General features: G+C 42.7%; 1 protein-coding gene across 5 annotated transcripts in view; it reads right to left on the bottom strand.

The window, feature by feature from the left end:
- Window positions 1–4,216: 4,216 nt before the first annotated feature.
- Window positions 4,217–22,804, bottom strand: part of LOC110494637 (forkhead box protein J3) — a 165,004-nt gene continuing 146,416 nt past the window's right edge. For 4 of the 5 annotated variants that reach the window (XM_021569875.3, XM_090206221.1, XM_021569876.3 and 1 more), the window contains exons 5-12: window positions 21,922–22,023; window positions 17,278–17,406; window positions 13,639–13,813; window positions 10,176–10,625; window positions 9,718–9,819; window positions 8,848–9,042; window positions 8,025–8,123; window positions 4,217–7,777 (exon numbers count right to left, since the gene is read on the bottom strand). In XM_021569875.3, the coding sequence (XP_021425550.2) occupies window positions 7,665–7,777; window positions 8,025–8,123; window positions 8,848–9,042; window positions 9,718–9,819; window positions 10,176–10,625; window positions 13,639–13,813; window positions 17,278–17,406; window positions 21,922–22,023 (1,365 nt within the window). In that variant the 3' untranslated portion in view covers window positions 4,217–7,664. The remainder of the gene's footprint in view (window positions 7,778–8,024; window positions 8,124–8,847; window positions 9,043–9,717; window positions 9,820–10,175; window positions 10,626–13,638; window positions 13,814–17,277; window positions 17,407–21,921; window positions 22,024–22,804) is intronic. The other variant, XM_021569877.3, reaches the window with a different exon arrangement.

Raw genomic sequence — 22,804 nt, 5'->3', positions numbered from 1 at the left:
CAGCATTGATGCACCTGTACTGACCTCGCCTTCTGGATGATAGCGGGCTGAACAGGCTGTGGCTCGGGAGGTTTATGTCCTTGATGATCTTTTTGGCCTTCGTGTGAATCCTGATGCTGCCTCACGCTAACAGATTTTCCCTTTAGACTATGAATGGAAGTTCTCTTAAAAACACATTGATTTAAATCACATGGTATCTTTTTTGTTTTAAATAATGAAATACATTTCGAATGTGCTACTGCTACAGAGTAACCAGGGAAAAGGGTCCTTGTCAAAGTTCCGTTCCAAACATGTTAGTGGCCAGCAGAGGAGGCTGTGTTCCCACACAATGTAGGTGATTATATAACCCCCCTTTCTTTCTCCCAACAGAAGAGCACAGTCATTCCAATAAATGTTTACCAAGTCTCAAGCACAAGAGTATACAGTTCATTATCAACCTGACCAATGAGTGTCTCTCATTCATGTTGTTGGATAACGGATTTAAGAATTCATTAGCAAACCTCTGGCATTGTTAATATATTATACTGAGATTCATGTATCAAAATGACTTTTGAAAAAAATTCAATCACCAAATTTTAACATCCTGTCATGAAGAGCACATGTTCAACTTAATTAAAAAAAAAACATGTGATTCCATCTCAAGAGGTTAAATTTTAAAAAATGACTATAGGAAGTGCCTAATTAAGTGCCAAAAAGTAACAGGTTGGTCATAACAGGGGGAATGGATGCTTGTTGTGTGCAACAGGGAGGGGCAATTGAATGCAGGCTTTATGTTTTGTTAAAAAAGATTCTAGCCTGTCTATCTATAATAACAGGGTTGACGTGTTATGCTCGACACACACAGTTTCCCACAACAAAAGACCAGAAAAAGGATTTTCAAATCCAATATTAGTTAACAATTTCTACTTAAATATCAAAGGGACGCAAAAGGGACTCATTTTGTGGAAGACCCAGGTAGTGGTTGGTTTGAAAAGCACTTGTTTCAACTGCCGCCCCAATTTCATTGGTCAGTGTAATAAAACACCCAGAGCTGACTCCTCCCATCTTCCATAAGACTTCACCCTCAAGAGAGCATAAACTCCACCCTCAACTACCAGGTCATCCTTCCTGGCACCTCAACTCAGCTGTCAGCAGTACTCCAGCTCTGAGAGGGGCATTCCCCCCTTGACAGCAACTTCTCATGCCTTCCCACTCAGGATGTCCATCATTGACCCTCATGCACACATGTATACAGCTTGGCCAGATGAGCTCTTTAAAGAGCCTATGTATTTCATTTCAACATAAATATTGTATGTGTGAGCACTGAGCACTGCACATACTGTTGGCATACTGTTCCTGCAACATGCCTCTGTGTGGGTGACACAGGACCTTCCTCTCTTGTAAAAAAAAAAAAAACTTGAGAGGTATTGATGTACCTTACAAATCCGGCCTTGCCACTGACTTGGATATGTGTAGTATGATGTTTTTGTGGTCTATTCAGTATGGTGAATCGACCACTGGAGATAGGTTCAAAAGAACACCAGTCAGTGATTATTTATTTAATAACTTGCCTTTTACAATTGAATTGGAACTTGAAGACAAGTCCAAAAGTAATTGTGTTTAGATTCATAGACAAGATTTTACGCTAGCACATCATTTTAATTGTGTTTAGATTCATAGACAAGATTTTACGCTAGCACATCATTTTAATTGTGTTTAGATTCATAGACAAGATTTTACGCTAGCACATCATTTTAATTGTGTTTAGATTCATAGACAAGATTTTACGCTAGCACATCATTTTAATTGTGTTTAGATTCATAGACAAGATTTTACGCTAGCACATAATTTTAATTGTGTTTAGATTCATAGACAAGATTTTACGCTAGCACATCATTTTAATTGTGTTTAGATTCATAGACAAGATTTTACGCTAGCACATCATTTTAATTGTGTTTAGATTCATAGACAAGATTTTACGCTAGCACATCATTTTAAGGGGTTCTTATTACATAGTAATTATATATTTACACTGTATCAAGTTTTGTAATGAATTGCAATACATAATTATATAGTAATAACATGTAATTGGTGGTAATTGCAGTCTGTAATTACAGAGGTGTAACAATGAAGGCTTGTTACAATGCTTGTTACAAATGGGCAAGTTTAGTTGCTACTCAGCTGCATCCGATTCAGTAATAACTATCACAAGGTTGGAATCTCTTGTGGACAGATATGCTGGGTGTCCCGGGATTACATAGGCTCTAATTACCTACCTTTGAATGTACACTCTTCAAAATGTCCACTCAATGTCGTTGCTAGCACTTGGTTGAGTTTACAAAAACAGATCAGATGTAGGTCAACCTCACTGACTGGGGTCTACCATACGGGTGTCATCCTCGAGTGGGAGGATAAACACACTAGTACACCATAGAGTACGTGTACTATCTACATAGGTACAACGAAATTACTATGTGTTACACAATATTAAGCTGGAAAATGAAGTGTATCTTGAGGGGTACTTACATACTTAATGTGTACATCTGCTGCAGCTTCAATTGGAACAATCAGGACAGCTTCTGCTGGGGCAGCTTCTTCTGCTTGCTTTAATGCAGCTTCCACTGGAGCTATCAGGATGGTGTCCACTGGTGCAGATTCTTCAGGAACATATTTTACTGGGGCTGGTTCCTCTTGGTAATGTTCTACGGGGAAATCTATTTCAGGTTTTACAGAGGCAACTAGGTCAGGTTTAACAGGGGCAACTGGGTCAGGTACAAGGACTACTGGGACAGATTCCTCAGGGGTGATGACAGGTCCTTCAGCAGCAGGTTCCTCACGGGCAGGTTCTCCAGAGGCAAGTTCCTCTGGGACAACTGGAAGAGGTTCTACTGCGGCAAGTTCTTCAGGGCCAGGTTCCTCTGGGACAACTGGAACAGCTTCTACAGGGGCAATAAGGGGGGTTAATAGCCTCAGCTACCTCTGTCTTGACTTCAGTGATAACAGCAAATTCTTTGGTTTGGCCTTTCCAATAGGTTCAGGAGATTAATAAGTGAAAATAACATGTACATGTGACTGGCAAAATAAAGGAAACTTCAACATGAAGCGTCTTAGTGTCTGGAACTCTATTGGAGGGATGCAACACCATTCTTCCACAAGAAATCCTATATTTTGGTGTTTTGTTGGTGGTGGTGGAAAACGCTGTCTCAGACGCACACTCCAGAATTTCCCAGAAATGTTCAATTGAGTTTAGATCTGGTGACTGACCCCCACACACACTTTAAACCCCATATGCTTGTTTGAGACCCTTCCTTCAAAGTCACTGAGATTTATTCTTCTAGCCATGGTAGCCAACATTTTTATACATCACCGTAAGCATGATGGGATGCTAATTGCTTAATTAACTCTGGAACCACACCTGTGTGGAAGTACCTGCTTTCAATACACTTTGTATCCCTCATTTACTCAAGTGTTTCCTTTATTTTGGCAGTTACCTGTATATTTCAGCATAAAGAAAGTAATTATTCTTAAGAGTGTTTGTCCCCATGCTGTCCAAACACAGATGTGAGTATGGTGTGGACGTAGGATTAGCTTCCCTCAATGTAGGGGAAATGGGAGGAGTGTGGAGTGTAGTGTTAACTCCTAAACAGCTTACATACTTGTATTCTATACAGCTGGGGATGTTTCTGCTTTCAACCACCAAGACTAGAGCATCAGACACTCCACCTGGCAGAATTACATAACAAGTACCACCAAGGCAGGGCAGACGGCTCCCCTCCCCATATTACATTTCAACATAAGGAACTTTCATTTGCATTCACAATTAAGGAGTAACCATAGCCCTGCCATGTATGGTCACTCTGAACAGCGCAGCCCAATGTGGCCCGGTACAAATATTTAGCATACCTAAATAAACCTGTTCCATATGGTTCTGATCAAATAAAAATACACACCAGAGTCAGAGGTCTGAGATATAATCCATAAAGGTTACTATAAATAAACATAACCAAGTCTCAATTGGCTCTGATTTGTCATAATTGCTGCAATTTTAACAGTGTATATAGAAATTCCCTACTACTATAGTCTAAACACACAACTACTATGGTCTAAACACACTGCAAAACTTGTGTTCTGTAACGGTGATGCGAGTAACATCTTATGTTCAAAATATGAAATAATTCACAAGTTGCTTCATGTAACTCATTCAAATACATTAAAAAAAATGATAAACGCACAACTATTCCACAGTGAAGTTAACATTTTATTTGTTTAAGTGCCATTCATGCATATTGGGGATGGGGGTGGTATCGACAACTCTAATAACAAGTTATTTTACAGCACTAAACCAATACAAAGAGTAGCTGTATCACCTCATTGGACAGCAAAAGTAATAAACCGTGCAATAACCAAGAGGACAAAAAGGAGAAAAGAAAACAAATACAAGAAATGACAAAGACAAAATCAAAAACTGAAAAACATAAAATATATATTATCAACATTGAAACACTGAATGTAGAACCATAGTACAGGTAAAAGGTAGTGTCACAAAAAGCCAACACATTTTCATCACATATATACAATATAGATATATACACATACGGTCTCACCCTCTGATTGGACAATAACAAAATACTCTATTCTTTTCCCTCTGATGAGTAAGACCAACCCCTTGCCTTGATGCCCCGCCCCCAAGAGGAAAAAGGGATGATTGAAAATACATTTATTTACAAGAAGCACAACAACACACCAGCACTGAATAAAATAGGCCTCAATCAGCAGTACTTCTTGGCAGTTTTCTCCATAATGTAACAAGCGAACAAGGCTGATTTTCTTTTTTCATATCATAGTAATCTCTCTGGCAGGTACATCTCCAGCAGTATTTAAAAAATTGAATGGTCTTTTTAAACAAAATGTACTCACTCGCACACAGACACACAAGCACACACACACAGTTAAGAGGGTGATCCAGTCATCGTCTTTCCCTTCCTCTTTACCTCTGATCACATCCATGAGCTCTTTCCAGCCCATCCCATCTCCTCTGAGCTGTGGGGGTGGATTTACTACATACCCTAAGGCTGTCCGAGAGTTTTTCATTAGTGCCTTCATCATTACCAGTGATGAAATGCAACATACAAAACCATGGGCTGCCAAGACTTCCCTATCACTTTTATATCCATATTCTCACTGTGTTCCTCAAAACACCCATTCCTTAGGTGAGTCCCAGAGTCTGCAGCACCCACACTGACTTCAACTAGCAATCAAATGGTCAATTAAAAAGCACTACACTGATCTTTTCTCCATAAAGTAGTCCTCCTTCACTAATGAAGGGCTCAATGATTGACAATCTTAAGTGATCTTGGCTTTTTAACTGAATGAGCAATCAGACTGTGCTTTAAATGGCTGGCTGGCTGACTGACTGACTGATTTTGGCCATTAAACAAAGACTAAACACTCAATGGGTATCCACAGGCAGGACAATCAGCCACACACAACGCTTTCAAATACAATGAACATTTGGGAATCTAACCGAAAATCCGGTACAGGTTAAAAGAGGCAGAAGTAAGAAAAGGAAAAAGATGGAGGAAAAGAAAGAAAAAAACATTTAAGATCAAAACAATGGGCAGTATTAACGAACTGGCTGCTAAAAGATCTGTGAAACCTTGCAGATATGCTTGGCAGTATAGCTAGCTGTGAGAAGAGCTAGCACTAGCTCCAGCCAAGCTTCCCTTCTTGTCTTCTGCCTCCTGTTTCAAAAGGACAATGGCGGTTCAGTATCTACACATGTACACTGTCACAAGAGACATATTGGTGTCTGGCCCCAGCGGTGTTTATGTGATATTACAAAACAATGTCATGATTTTCAGAAATGGAGTAAAACAAAATCCAGCCAAAGATTTAGTTTATCTAAGGGCCAATAGTGGAGGAACAAATTAAAAAGGGAAGATGAACTGTGCTCTACCCAGACAAAGCTCCCATACGCAGCACCATGATGGAAGTTCAGGGCCAGTCTGATTAAGACGACAAAGAGGGACAGAGAGGACAGGAGTGTTTCCAGAACCTCTAGTCTCCCATCCTCCACCTGGCTGTTGATCAGACAGAGCTCATTTCTCTACATAAGAAACCCTGCCTGCAAAATGCACATCTGCCTTGAACCCTTGCTTTCATCTCTTTTTTCTGCATCTGTTTTGTGCTCGTTGATAGCATATGCAGATTATTGTAATTTTAGGGCAAACACACACCTCGTTCCCTTTTTATATGGTATTTCAGCATATTTTATGCCTTGCAGTGTAAGTCTGATGGTCACAACCAAGAAGATATTTGGGAGATCAGTTCTGATGACTTCGGACATATAGCATCTGAATGAAGAACATTCGTATTGTTTGTAGTAATTAAGTTATATCAGTACATTTCCTGCATCAGAAGATAACAGGAAAATATCCCACAGTTCATTGTGCTGCATGTACACAGAGTTTAATATATGAAAAGACACCTACAGGTGTATACTTGTACTCATTCATTTTGTGTATTAACTACAAACTATTCCCTTAATACACTAGTACAGGGAAATTATGAGGTGATGAGGTCTGATGAGGTCTGGAATTCATCTACCAGTTTCAGTCTTGGAGATAAAGAGATAAAGGTATGACATTGTTAACAGAATAGACACAAAACCACAACAAATACTGCCGGTAATGTTTCTGAATGTACACAATTAGCTTAAAAAAATGGGCCAGATGTGTTGGTTAAAGGACAACGCTCTATGATAAAGTATTTGTGTTCTTTATGTGAAGCCTAGTTCAATGCAAAACACCCTGTTCAAAACATAACCTCAGTTATTGTAAACCTTCCTACCAATACACCCACTATTGGGGATCCTAACCTTCCTACCAATACACCCACTATTGGGGATCCTAACCTTCCTACCAATACACCCACTATTGGGGATCCTAACCTTCCTACCAATACACCCACTATTGGGGATCCTAACCTTCCTACCAATACACCCACTATTGGGGATCCTAACCTTCCTACCATTACACCCACTATTGGGGATCCTAACCTTCCTACCAATACACCCACTATTGGGGATCCTAACCTTCCTACCAATACACCCACTATTGGGGTTCCATCGTCCACCCAAAGCAAACCAACAAGTACCACAGGCGGCCTGCGTTTTCCATAAAATAAGAAGGAATAAAGAGAGAAACTCATCCAAGAGGCAGCCGAGGCCTAAAGTCAACACGAGAAGGATAACAAGCGGAACAAGTCGCTCAAATCACACAACAGTTACGGAGGGAGCTGGGGGAACTTTGGAAAGCTGCTGGCTGGGAGGGGGATGGGAGAGGGCTGGCTGAGGAACGAGGACTGGAGGATTTGTTTCGACATGAACGTGTGCTACTTGCCTGGTCAAGACAAGCACATAAGCCACCACTTAAACATGTCCTAGTAAATATGATTGTCTTCAAAGTAACATTTATTTTGTATGTTTCATTTTGTTTGTAAAAATGGCAGCACTCTGAAGTCTCTCCCTCTATCCTCCCAAAACAACACCTGCTCTTCTGTTCTGTATCCCACCAGCAACAGTCAGTCTCCTCGCTAGAGCGTACAGCTCAGCCTGGCTTCTTCCTCCTACTTCCACCTGCTCTGCACCACCTGACCGTTCCTTGTTAGGGGCAGAACATCTAACATTAGACAATGGAGTCCCAGTCAAAGTCATCCTGGATGTCATCAGCTGGCATGCGGTGCATCTGGAAGTTTCTGGGAGAGATCATGTGCTGCTGGTTCATCTGCGCATGGTGTCCTAAGAGAAGAGAGCAGGGGAGTTGGGCATAGTACATACACAAAGACACACATGCACTGTGCAAGCTTCATTGGTTAAATGTGTAGTTGAATGGGAAATGGACTTGTCGAGGTGTTGTTGTAGTGCTTGTAGAATGTGGAAGGATAGGTTTGATGAATACTTGGAGTGTACCGTAGAGACCATCCCCTTAACTGAGATCTAGTTTAGTGAGTAGTTGTATTGTATAGGGGCTGCCGCTGTTCTGTACCTGTCATTGTGGGACCTGCGCTGCTCATTGGGGGCATGTGGGGGTATCCTGGGGGGCCCATCATAGACATGCTCTGTCTTGAGTCCATGTAGAGATTTCCTGTGGAGAGAAAGACAAACTCAAGTATCGCAATCCCAAAATAATATATGTGCTAGCTAAAACAAGCCACCTGGTCAGCAGCATTATTGCAATATACATTGAGTGTACAAAATATTAAGGACACCTGCTCTTTCCATGACAGACTGACCAGGTGAATCCAGGTGAAAGCTATGATCCCTTATTGACGTCACCTGTTAAATACACTTCAATCAGTGTAGATGAAGGGGAGCAGACAGGTTAAATAAGGATGTTTAGACCACTGAGACATAGATTGTGTATGCGTGTCATTCAGAGGGTGAATGGGCAAGACAAAAAATATTTAAGTGCCTTTGAACAGGGTATGGTGGTAGGTCCAGTTTGTTTCAAGAACTGCAAAACCTCTGGATTTTTCACTCAACAGTTTCCTGTGTATGAAGAATGGTCCATCACCCAAAGGACAACCAGCCAACTTGACAACTGTGGGAGGCATTGGAATCAACATGGGCCAGCATCCTTGTGGAACGCATTCAACACCCTGTAGTCCATGCCCTAATAAATTGCAAATTGAGGCTGTTCTAAAGGGCCAAAGGGAGTGCAACTCAATATTAGGAAGGTGTTCCTAATGTTTTGTACACTCAGTGTACATTTACATAAAGGACAATGCCACCAATGTCCAGTTATCTGGAGTGGTAAATGCAATAAGAATGTTAGTTGGGATGCAGGTTAGAGGTGAGGAGTCACCCACCTGTGGCCATGTGCTGGCTGGGCTTGTTGGGGTGCATGGAGCCATGGCATACGGGTACGGGCTGCACTGCCCCCTGTGGCTGAATGACACCGGTGCGGGCAAAGAACTGGTTGATAGATGAGCAGAGATCTGCGATCTGTGTGGGCTCCAGGGCCCAGTTGTTCTGCTCTGCTAGTCTCATGCTCTCCTTCAGTCCTACACAGGGTCAAACATACATATCATCAGCCAAGGAAAACAACAGCGATGTACAGCCGCCTCAGCAGCTCACCAGTCCAACCCTTTCAGTAGTACTAGCTGCTAGCCACTGCAGAGAAATGTCTCAACGACAAGTTAGTCATAAAAATCACCGGTCAAATCATCCACACCCCATAAATGTGAAAAGTGGGTGTAGACACTTTTATCTATGTAAAAAAAAAAAAAAGCTTTAATTACATAACTAAACTTTATCGTTGATAATTAAAACCGCCTACCTTGCAATTGTATACTGTAATTGGATCAACTCTGTGACCTGCTGAGCTACACTGTTTGGTAATTAAACTTGAAGGCAGTGTTCTTTAATTGTAGAGCTCCTTCAAATTCAACTGTTGATTGGCAACACGTCAGCACACCAACAAAAAGAGAGAACTCCAATGTGTCTAATGGTGCTCATCATGGGCAATCAGCCATGAAATCATTAGGATAAAATGACTCCGGTAAACACAATAAACAGCTTTTAAAATGTCAGTGAAAAGAACAGGTAGACAGTAAGAAAAATATATTAAACGCAGGCCTAACACATTGAAAAATAAGCAGCCTGTATAGTTATCCTATTTGAGGCTGAAATTGGATGTGTCAATGCAACAGCATTTACATAATCCTTCATGGCCACACCTTGAAAAGGTGAGAGGTCGACATCAGCCCAGTTATAACTGCTGGCAATACGGCAGCTCTCTTTCAGTGCGTCCAGATTTGGGTACCAGTCAGAGGGCAGACCTGTAAACACAGATGGAGCACAGACTATTTTTTAGAGGCTGGAGGAGTCCATGAGTCTCTACATTTCCTGCAACAGTACTCTACTTTGGCCACCGGTAGGAGCCAGTATCCTCTGAAAAGGTTGCTGTGCTCCAGGTACTGTCTGGTGTATGGATGCAGGATTTGCTTTGTTCTCATTACAGCAAACAGCATAAATCAGATGGTGATTTACTGTCCTTTGTCCCAAAGCAGGTCTTGGTACTTATACAGAACAAATGTCCAGCTGTGTCTTGGAGGGTTGTCCCTGGGTGTATCTGAATGTGTGTGTTTGTGTGTGTGTGTGAGACATCGGTGTAGAAGAGAGAGGCAGGTCTTACCCGTGTTGCAGGCCATCTGTTGCTGGGCAGGATGGGGCTGGTGAGCCAGAGTCTGATGCTGCTGCTGGGAGGGGTGCTGGCCGTGCTGCTGTGAGTGTTGGGAGGGGTGCTGGGTGTGCTGTGCGTGTTGGGAGGGGTGCGGCGTGTGCTGTGATGGGTGCGGACCATGCTGGGAGTGTGCAGGGTGATGGGGGTGCTGTGGGTGTTGGTGCTGGGTGTGTTGGTTGTGTGGGCCGTGCTGGGAGAGGTGCTGTGTGTGGGGCGAGCCATGGCCCGGGTGGGCGTTCTGGCCAGGGAGCTGGGGAGGGTGGGACAGAGGCACCTGGCCACCACTGCTGGAGTGGTTGTTTGTCAGGCTGTTCTGGGTGCTAATGGTGCCACTGGGTGAGTGCTGATAGGAGCAGGAGGTGTGGGTCTGTTGGGACGATTCCGTTGGCATGCCCATCAAACCTGGAAGTCCATACACACACACAAAACACAGTCATTATTAGTCCTCTCTGCTTAGAGAATTGAATCACTATTTGATATAAACATACAATGTAAAATAAACTGATGTTACATTGAGACTAAACAGCTGCCATTTTGAACGAGCTAAAGGAATGTCTGAGCAGCACTAGAGAGTCTGAGCCTTTCTTCTGCATCCTGTGTTTCTTTTCACATTTGTCATTGTGCAGCAGCACTGTTCTCTAAACAAGCACGACTGGAGCACGAACATCTGCACACCCAACAGCAATCGTGTAGAGGAGTGGTTCTTAAGAGGCCTGTCCATTTACATGTTAGTCATTTAGAGTTGCCTTCGCCACTGCCTCAGAACACTTACTGAAGAGGTGACAAAGGTGGATCTCTTATCGGCACGACTTACAGCAGCAATTACAGTTAAAGTGCCTTGCTCAAAGGCACATCGGCATATTTTTTACCAAGTCGGCTTGGGGTTTTGAACCAGCTACACTTTGATTACTGGCCCAACGCTCTTAACCGCTAGAATATCAGCTTTGCCACAGTAAACCTATTTTACTGGAGTGCTTTTAGAGTTGACTCCAGCCCCACTGCCCCAGAACACTTACTGCAGCGGTGACAAAGGTGGATCTCTTATCGGCACAGAAAGCCCATTGTCCAACCAGGGAAATACAGAAAGCAATTAGCGCGCAGCCCCAGAATAATAATGCGAGCTCATTACCTATTATCAAAGCCAGTGAATTAGCTCACTGTCTACAGCACCATGGTGTGAAATCCTCTCGCTCGCTTATTTACACTTTTTAATTGCAAGGGCTTGTCTGACTAAGAGATTTCACTTTTATGCACATAAAAAGGGAACAACTTTAAACTAATGAAACTTAGATGATAGATTAAAGGAGAGGAACACTGAAAACATTAGCATGAAATGCATTAGATTTGTGAAAGTAGGCTATACAAGGAAAAGCATTGTCTGCTTTTACCCATAACCCACTTGTCAAGTGCTTTTTGTTCTTCAGTCAATCAGACTACAAAGGAAAGCATTACGTTCTAAAGGGCTGCCATGTGTTGGAGAGCTACACTTGATCTGACTCTGTGCAATAGGCCTTTATCAGGTTTGATGCTGCAATCATATGAAGTGTGTGTGTGTGTGTGTATATATATATATATATATATATTATCCTAAAGATATAAGGATTAACAGAGTAAGGATTAATTAACATGTTTCATCCCATATAATGAAAGTCCACTGCATTATTCTGCTATGAACTTGCCGACTCTTTTATGCTTAGCATTGGGAATGAGGCCAGAGGCTTTAGCACACAGTAGACCATGAAAACACCCATAGATTTCCACTACGGTTACTGTCTATTAAATAACTAATTGAAATCACTAAACCTAATTCGCACCAATTCCACTCTCCTTCCACCAGCTGTTAGATGTATAACAACACCCATAGAATAATCCTGGCATCTTCTGCACGAGTTCACTAACACTACCCGGTGGGGCTGGGCGATATGACCATATATATCGTGTGACGATAGAAAAACGTTTATCGTTTATATCGTTGTGTCGCAAATCACACTCTTTATGGCAATATTTTTGTCAATTGGACGACGCTTTGCGTTCTTCCACACGAGTCGCGTGGAAGGAAATATGCAACACAAACATGGAGAGTGAACGTCACACAGAGCTCGTACCTAAAAGAGGGGCTACTTCGGTCTCATGGCCGTGGTTTGGGTATGAAAAGTCTGACACGGACCAGAAAACCGTCCTCTGCTAAATATGCCGCCGGCCGGTCCAGACAACAGACTAACACCACTAACCTCTTTTACCACCTACGCAAGAATCATGTGAAACAGGCTGGTCCCTCCAACAGGCTCAAACACCACTAACCTCTTTTACCACCTACGCAATAATCATGTGAAACAGGCTGGTCCCTCCAACAGGCTCAAACACCACTAACCTCTTTTACCACCTACGCAAGAATCATGTGAAACAGGCTTGTCACGACAACAGGCTCAAACACCACTAATCTCTTTTACCACCTACGCAAGAATCATGTGAAACAGGCTTGTCACGACAACAGGCTCAAACACCACTAATCTCTTTTACCACCTATGCAAGAATCATGTGAAACAGGCTGGTCCCGACAACAGGCTCAAACACCACTAATCTCTTTTACCACCTACGCAAGAATCATGTGAAACAGGCCGGTCCCGACAACAGGCTCAAACACCACTAACCTCTTTTACCACCTACGCAAGAATCATGTGAAACAGGCCGGTCCCGACAACAGGCTCAAACACCACTAACCTCTTTTACCACCTACGCAAGAATCATGTGAAAGAGTACGGAGAGAGTCTACGGATGACACGCAAAAAAGACCCCCGACTCAGACGTTGGAAGAGGCTTTTGCCCGCGGCACAGCATATGGCAAAGAATCACGAAGATGGAAGGAGATAACAGCTGCCGTTACAACTTACATCTGCAAAGACGTGGCTCCAATTTACACGGTCCAGAAACGGGTGTTTCATGAGTTGTGCTAACACTCAACCCAAGGTACCAAATGCAAATTGATATGTGACACGTCTTAAAACCAAAATAACATGCAAAACAGGCAATCTGTCAAAAATAAATAAATATATATTTTAGGCTTATGTTTAATTTGTTTGCAACTATAGTTGAAGTGTTTTCCATTTACCTCTTTAGATTTTATACATTAATATTTTATATTTTGTTACATGCTTATTTTAAAATTTGCACAAAGGTTCTAAATAAAATGAGAAAGTACCTTTTTATTTGTTGAGTTTAATTCAAAATGTAATAAGAAATAGGTCTTTATGTGGTCATTTTATATAAACTAGATAACAAAAAAAATAGGTGCTATATCGTGATTTGTATCATCATCAGGATATGAAATGACCTATGTCAGGATTTGAGATTTTGGCCATTGTGCCTAGCCCCACTACCTGGTATGCGTCATCCTGCCCTCTTGACGAGCACTCACCCTGTTGGCTGAAGGACTGCCCAAAGACAGACTTGTAAAGGCTGCGGAAGGAGGCACTGAGATCTTCAAAGTCGGAGAAGAGGAGCTGCTTGTCCCTCTCTGGCATGTTGTACTGGGGCTGGAGGGGCTGCTGGAGGCTCATCGACTGAGACACCGGCTCTGGGTGGTTAGTCACCTGGGGATGGAGGAGGAGAGATAATTAGAGATTTGAGCAGTGAATTACATCTACTCTACACCTAACACTGACAGCTGTGTTCCGTCATGCAGTACAACCTAGCGGTACACACCTCCGTCTAACATACTAACTACAGTACAAACCTATTACCACAGTCAAACACAGACTACAACTTTCACTGGTGAAGAGCACCGACTACACCATCGAACACTGACTCTTGACTGGGAAACATACGTTTCAGAGACATCAATGGATATCTGCACATGGACCTGCTGGAGAACAAGAGAGCCACAAACATTTCATGCAAAACATTTTTCTACACTGAACAAAAATAAACAACATGTAAAGGTTTGGTCCAATGTTGCAAGAGCTAAAATAAAAGATGCCAGAAATGTTCCATCTGCACAAAAAGCAAATCTCATTTTGTGCACAAATTTGTTAATATTCCTGTTAGTGAACATTTCTCCTTTGCCAAGATAATCCATCCACCTGACAGGTGTGGCATATCAAGAAGCTGATTAAACAGCATGATCATTACACAGGTGCATTGTGCTGGGGACAATAAAATGTGCAGCTTTGTCACAACACAATGCCACAGACGTCTCAAGTTTTGAAGCAGCGTGCAATTGGGATTCTGACTGCAGGAATGTCCACCAGAGAATTAAATGTTAATTTCTCTACCATAAGCCACCTCCAATGTAGTTTTAGAAAATTTGGCAGTATTGTCCAACCGCTGACCATGTGTAACTACGCCAGCCCAGGATCTCCACATCCGGCTTCTTCACCTGCAGGATCGTCTGAGACCAGCCACCCGGACAGCTGATGAAACCGAGGAGTATTTCTGTCTGTAATAAAGCCCTTTTGCCCTCCCAGGCCCCACCCATGGCTGGAACTCAGTAAAACCGTTAAAATAGTTGCATAATGCGTATATATTTTTGTGCAACAGATCAAGGCTTATATTTTAGTCCTGTCCACTAACCTAATTCATCTGCCAAGAACCCATATTGAACATGTATAAGCAGCTAAATATCTGGTGTGTAAAGTGGTCACTCCTCAAACTAAACCTCAACTACATGCCTTTGTCTTGCATCCTTCTCAAAAAGTATTAAAAGAGAAACCAAAATCAACACAAAGCCAATACAATAGATGGCCTGCAAAATGTATTTAAAACAAAAACACCAAAGCCTTGTACAAATAAGCAATCCTTTTACCCATGTACAGTAGTGTGAAGGTCAATTTTATCCAATGGTGTATAAGAGTGCAGGCAATGTTGCCCTCTAACAAGACGGTCTAATAACATTAATGATGAGAAAAACACATATGGAGAAATCACTATTCTATAACTGAGGCGGTACCTTGCATTTACATGAAGTAGACTAGATGTTTAAGAACAGTATATATCATTTATTGCAGCATCACAGAGGTAGCTTTCAAGCCATACCAGGTTTAACACGTGAAGGACACTAATAATGGAGCTATCACTTAAAGTAATCTTGCTGTTAGAGTACACATTCTTTAACACAGCAAAGGGCTTTGCAGACATACTGGTGGGCTATAGTATAGATTGCCTTGCTATAGAATTCAGTCTGAGTCTGCCTGGCTGAAGTGAGGCAGTAAGAAACAGTCTACTCTCAGCAGCAGCACTGGAGGGACATCCATCAGTCTGAACGGATCGATGCAGAGAGCCTGGAGCAATAGCACCCTGGGAAGCAGGAGGACCCCACCAAAGAAGGGGGCATCTCTGGTGGGAAGGCATCACAGGCAGCAGCTCTCTTTGTCTGCTCTCCAAGAGCGTGTACAGCTCTCACTTTCCCTCAACCACCCCTGATATTCTGCGCTAGAGCACCAACCCCCAAGACCTCTTTAGTCTCTCACTGTCTATAGCTCTTCTGAAGGGAACTCCTGGGTCTCTCGGATCATATGAGATATACAGTAATTAACTGGCCTGGGGCACTGCCCTCAGAGTGGAGCTGATACACTGTTTAAGTTCCAGGGTTACAGCTATCTACTGTGATAAGAGATTGGCATGCACTGCCTAAATTCTTGTATGTCTAAATGTGATACAGTGACAGTTATTTGTGGTGCTTGTTTGGTTTTAGCTGATGTATAGCTGAGGCACTGTGGTTAAAGATTGACATGCATGTTCTAAAAATCCATGGTTTTCAACTGGTTTTGCCTTAGGACCAAAATTGAACAAGGTTGTCTGTCTCAATCCAATATTCGCATTGCGAATTTTGTTACCAAAATGCAATCTGTAATTAAAAAAAGAAATTCTATATTGCTAGTAAATGTACTAATTAAAGTACAATGGAACTACAGTCCCACCTTTTTAATTATATTTCACCCATATTCTTGATGAAGAATGTTAAGCATGAAATACACAGAATCTCACTGCCAATAGACTACCGATAGGTACCTGCTGCGGGCCGACCCCACGTGGGGGTTCGTGATCTCTGATTGGCTCAAAGTCAAGTTGTTGGCCATCGGCAAGGATTACGATTCTACAAGTATAATCAGCAGGTTCGTCACTGCCGGATCGGCACGCAGCAGGTACCACTTTTGTTCTGGCAAGAACCCATCGGCAGTGAGATTATGGGAGCAAAGGAAAAAAGAAGAGGGCATTTTCTCTGTACATCCACGGCTCAACCAGTCACACTTCATATGTAATGTAGGCTATGGGATGGTAGCAAGCTAAGTGCACAGACAATGCACACAACACTACATACTATCTAACCACTGTAGCTAGTATTGACATAATTGAATCACAACGGATTAGCTCATTTCCATGAAACAGCTGCCGAGTTAGTGCAGTGTCCTTAGCTAGGTAGTGCTAGTTAGAGAATATGCCAACTTGAGCTATCTAGCTAAACATTTGGCTATGGTCTGGCACTGACAGTATAAGATTATGGAGAGTGAATTAAATTGTTTTTTCGTCATCTTGCTAGGTAGTTATCTAGTTGTAGCCATTAGACAAGTATCAACAAGTTTTTAAAAAACAAAATAGCAACATTAGCAATACGCGTGGATATGTAATTACCAAACAACACTATTGATACCTTATGGTTTGGAGTATTTTAACTTTGCTGTGTGAAGCTTACTGGTTTGAGACGATAAAATCAACCAAATCCACTAAATAGTGCTGCTAATAAATATTTTTTGAAAATAATATGATTGAACTATTTTACTTCAGAAGGTTAAATTATTAAAATATAGGTTCATTATAATTTCTACACACATTATACCTGGTTTTAGTCGTTGAAGTTCAGAATGGAGTATATTTAATACAAATAAATTCTATATTTTTTTACTCAATCACATCAAAACCTCCCGCAACCCACCAGCTGATAATCGCTGTTCTAAATGTTTAAGAACTGGGATCCTGTAGTTGTTTGTGTTGCTTGGTGTTTAGCAGTGTGTATAGCTGTAATACTGTGGTTAGAGGAGGTTGCAGTGGGAGCTCTTACCGGCGTGTAGCTGTGCACGCTGCCCACACTGTTTAAATTGACGGAGGCCAGACTCTGGTCAGACAGGCTGTTGTTAAGGCTGCTTCTTGGGCTGTCACTCCCATCCTGGTCTGGGTTGTATAATGCCACCTGAAATAAGAAGAGGCTGTGTTAGCTTTTCTTGCATACCGCACATCACACAACCTAGAAATACACCAAAAGGGTTTGACGAATAACTGCATGCCATATACAATCATTATCATTCTGATGGTGAGTCACCATTTGCCCAAATAATGGGTGGGGATGGGTTTTGTTCCGTAACAAACTGAATTTGGTTTGTGTGCGTGTGGTTGTGTGTCTAAGAATTCGATACCTGTGTGTGTATGCAAAGCATTTGTGTACTGGATGTTATCAGAGTGCTTTTTTTGGACTAACAGGGTGGCTGGCCAGGAACATATTTTCTGAAGCTCCACAGCTACCCGAGCCACAGGGGCTCCTTCTGAATAAGTGTCCAGGTAAAGGCTCTTCTCTTTGGGAATGTAAGGGAGGGTGTCCCTTTTTTAAAACTAAAGGTCACACTACTGGCCGTGTCAGACCCATCTGCTCACAGAGCGCAAATCGGTTTGGGACAACAAAGGTCTTCAATTCAACCGAGACCCTGACCTTTCAATACAGCAATGCAAGCAACCAGAGCACTGCAACGCGACCATCTTCATTATTATCATCTGAAAAGGCTTTGCTAAAGAAAAAAATGGTGTATTGTGGTGTCACACAACAGACTGCTATTAAGTAGCACTGGTGGTAGAAACAATCTGGCGATGAATATAATGAGATCCGGAGAGAATAGACGTGCATTCATTTTTTTCCATTTTGTGAAACGGAAAGAATGTGTGGAATGGCAGCTATGCGAGCGATGCTACTGGCTGGTGTGTGTGACAGGGCAGGGATTGGCAGCAGCACTAACAGCCTGGATGGTGCTGTGTGCTCAGTCTTGCCCAGTGTCCGGTCAGGGCTCTCTGCTCATCAGGCTGAGTGGCTGTGGTCCTGCCTGCACCCTCTCTCCCAGTCCAACACACAGCAGCAACATGAAGGCTGCTCTGCATTCTGAGGCCAGAGAGAAGTCTAGGCCTGACTGACCTCCAGATCTGAGCTCAAATAGTACTTGTGCTTGATTGAGCTTGCCTGGCACAATGGAACCAATTCACAAAAGTGAAAACCCGGTAAATCTGTCAAACCAGGCAAGCTTAATCATCCGTTCAGTGTTTGAAAGAGAACATTCCATTTGCTCATAAGCGGTCTTGAAAGTATAACATATATACTTTGAAGAACTAGTCAAATGATTGTCAGACAGCTATGAAGCATACATAAGCAGCTACTAGCTAGCAAAAAATAAATAGGATGACTCAAAGACAGTACAGTATGGGGAGCACAGAGAACGTTAGATGTTTGTCTGGCTAGCTGCCTTAGAAGAGAAGAGATGGCTTTAAAGAATGAAAAATAATAAAGCCATAAAATAAAAACCAAGTAATACACACAACTGAAATATTATTTCATAGTAATGTCCTCTTTTTCTATTGATGCCTACCCAATGTGGAACTGACAAAGACAAGTGTTTTCAATGTTTTGGCAATTCACTATTTTTGGCTTTGGAATTTCCACTAAAATAATTTGTCATTATTTCATAATGCATTTAATGTTGAAAAAGATAAAACTGAAATCCGTGATGATTTTTTTATAACCAAACTTGTCCTCAAAAGCACTAATCCTGACACACAGGACTCTCCCTCAGTAGTGTGTCATTGTGGGCTCTCACTCAGCCAGAGAATGACACAAAAATGTTGTGCTTTAATAAGTCAGAGGAGAGTGTGTTGGATCCAGTGTTGTAGTGAATGTGTGGTGGGGGAAGGGGATGAAAGCGAAGCTAATTAGTCAACTCTTGCCTTCCACCACTCAGTGTGGGCTTGGCTCCAGTGTTCATTAGCGTGAAGGAGGAAATCAATGAGCAGCTAAGACTGAGGGCTTAGGCACGTCTGAAAATCAGCACTACAATGCTAATCAAACAGCACGCTGTAGAAATATAAATGTTACATGTAATGAGCGGGTTTTAGCCCTAAACCACCAATCTATTTTTACTCCCCTCATCCAGTGTGATGATTTCCAGACCTCACTGCTCTGTGGTTTACACAGACCCCAGAGTCAAGACGCCCACTCGAGCACGCCACACAGTCAGACCAAAACTCAGTCATCATGTCTCTCACACACACGCAAAGTCATCCAGTCCCACAAAGACAAGCATGCTCACACAGGCAGGAGCTCCTGCCACAGTAAATCCTGATGCGTATTTGGTGCTAGCAACTAGCAGGAGTTAGTGTGTGTTCTATTCTTAGCAGTAAATTAAGTAAAAAGCCAGGTGTGTCTTTTACATAAGACTCTAATCTGGAGCATGGGACTTGGATTATGAAATCAAAGCGAGATTCACCCAGATGTCTTGAACAATGCCTGCCAGGGTTCAGCAGAATCCCTGCTCACAGGATTTAAGAGGGAGAAACAAAAGCAACGGCAGACTTTTCCTCAGTAAACACACTTCTTCCTACAATCCCCCTTCCTTTATCACACTCTAGTGCCAGACTTCTGCCTCATTCACAACCAATGCAAACAGCTACCTCAGAATAGACCAGAGAAAACATTTTAAAACGTGTGTGTGTATGTGTGTGTGAGAGAGAGAGAGAAAGGTAGGGGAGACTTGAGGCACGTTTAACAGACCGTCTTTGGGTTCTCACTGGTTCTGTAGTCCTGACACAGTCTTCCATTGGCCTCTCAGAGAAGGCAGGAACATGAGAGATAGAGATGGAAAATAGAGAGCGAGAAAGAGGGAGAGAAAGAGGGAATTCCTGTGGTTTGGCACAGTGCACCAAAAGAGGCGTGGCCAGTTGTATGTTTACAGTGTAACACAGTGAGAAACAAGCTCTCTCAGGAGTAGGGCTCAGATCTGCTGCTGCTTCTCCACTTTATCATAGCAACAGTTACAATCAGGAGAACAAAAGACACACACAAACACAGCCCCGCTGTAACCTTGCCTGAAGCAGGGATGTTCAGAATTTGTGGTGTTCTGTTTTCCATGATTCTTATGTGTGAAATCAAACTGTTGTTATCTATGGAGGATGTCCGTGTTAAATGGCCAACTGAGGTTTGAAACCTAAATTTTCCCAGGAAATCGATGGCAAGTGATTATTTGTTGAGATGAGAGCAGGGAAGACGTGTGTGTTTTATAGGGGCTCAGCCTAGCCCGTCTCACACGCCAAAGACAGTCCTCCTACCGAAAGGGCAGACACACACCACTCCCCCTTACTGCACAGACACGCGGTTCTATCCTAGTGAGGCCCTAAAATGTATTTCCTTTCAGAATCCTATTTTCCCTAAGCCCAAAACCTAAACCCCAAAATAGCCTTTGTTCTTGTCGGGATGTGGGAAACGTCCCAACGAGGGAGGATTGTCCTCGTTTTACTATCCTTGTGAGGACTTCAGGTCCCCACGAGGGTAGAAGAGCAAGACCACACACACCCTCCTCTTCTCACACATCCCACCCTCAAGTACTCTTCCCCAAAGCACCCCCCTCCCCCAGTTTATATAAAAAACAGTGTTTTCTTTATGCCCGCTGCAGTAAATGAATGAGCAAGGTTACTCCAGAGAGCTGCCCCCACTGGGCCCAGAGGAGAGGGCTTATTCAACGCCAACAGCTTGCAGTCCCTGTGGCTTCTCCCACTCTTTCTCTGCAGTGAGGGTTATACGGCAACAGACATCCACACACACAGTACTGTCTTGCCAGGCTACCCAGACTCCTCCAGCCAAACGCTACGGCACGCCCGTAGACGTTAGTTTCTTCTCCACAATGAATCTGGATCTAAGTACTTGCCTGACCCCTCACCGAATGTCCTCGTCCTTTATGTCCTTTAGTACAACACCCCTCGTCACCACAAACGACTTCAATGAGGACTTTAGTGTGAGTCGTCAGGCTAGGCAACCCAACCACATCTCATGGACAGACCAGACCACTGGGCATCTTCCATGAACTTTCAGGTGTGTGTACAGTAGTGTACAGTAGTGTTTTCATTTTTTTTTATTATTATTTGTTTTACCTTTATTTAACTAGGCAAGTCAGTTAAGAAGAAATTCTTATTTTCAATGACGGCCTAGGAACAGTGGGTTAACTGCCTGTTCAGGGGCAGAACGACAGATTTTGTACCTTGTCAGTTCGGGGGTTTGAACTTGCAACCTTCCAGTTACTAGTCCAACGCTCTAACCACTAGGATACCCTGCCGCCCCATGACACCAGATTTTTGATTTCAATACCAATACCAGGGTTATCATCACGATACTCAATACGATACTCAACTCAACTACCATACTCAACATCAATATCGTATTGAACAGAATGAGTAATCCCCTGTTGTAACGCTGTGTGTGTGTGTGTGCGCGTATCCATCGATACAGGGTTTCTTGTGCTGCAGTGCAGCTGTGTGTTACAGCTGTGTGTGTGTGTGTGTATATCCCGGTTGAGTGCTGCTCTCAGTGAGGAACAAGCTGTGGGTGGGTGGGTGGGCAGGCAGAGGGAGGAAGGAAGGGTCAGGGTGGTGCAGTGTGTGCAGGTGCATGCTGGGTAGTTACCTTGTTAGTCACAGTGTTGATTGCCAGAGTTGGAGAGGCACTTCCAGAGATCATACAGTCCATTCCCAAAGACTCCGACTCCAGGGTGTACGGTGTGGAAGCCTGGGGGAGGGAGGGAGGCAAAAGTATTACTTTTATCTAATTATCAAATATAGGACCACTAAAATATTCACTCTTAACTAATTCTAAGAATAATACATAACCTCAAGCCATAAGTACGAAGGCATAGGTTTTAACACTCATATGTTGCCGTGTTTGTTGGGAAGCTAGTTTTCCTTCCAGGCAAGAGGGAGGAATGCAGATCTCTAGTATGTAAAGTACACCAGGACCATTTATAAACAAGAGGGAGGAATGCAGGTCTCTAGTATGTAAAGTACACCAGGACCATTTATAAACAAGAGGGAGGAATGCAGATCTCTAGTATGTAAAGTACACCAGGACCATTTATAAACAAGAGGGAGGAATGCAGGTCTCTAGTATGTAAAGTACACCAGGACCATTTATAAACAAGAGGGAGGAATGCAGGTCTCTAGTATGTAAAGTACACCAGGACCATTTATAAACAAGAGGGAGGAATGCAGATCTCTAGTATGTAAAGTACACCAGGACCATTTATAAACAAGAGGGAGGAATGCAGGTCTCTAGCATGTAAAGTACACCAGGACCATTTATAAACAAGAGGGAGGAATGCAGATCTCTAGTATGTAAAGTACACCAGGACCATTTATAAACAAGAGGGAGGAATGCAGGTCTCTAGTATGTAAAGTACACCAGGACCATTTATAAACAAGAGGGAGGAATGCAGGTCTCTAGTATGTAAAGTACACCAGGACCATTTATAAACAAGAGGGAGGAATGCAGATCTCTAGTATGTAAAGTACAC

This window comes from Oncorhynchus mykiss, chromosome 17 (genome assembly GCF_057628025.1).
Source record: "Oncorhynchus mykiss isolate SJ-2025 chromosome 17, ASM5762802v1, whole genome shotgun sequence".
NCBI classification, from domain to species: Eukaryota; Metazoa; Chordata; class Actinopteri; order Salmoniformes; family Salmonidae; genus Oncorhynchus; species Oncorhynchus mykiss.
This window is presented reverse-complemented; position numbering and strand designations above follow the sequence as displayed.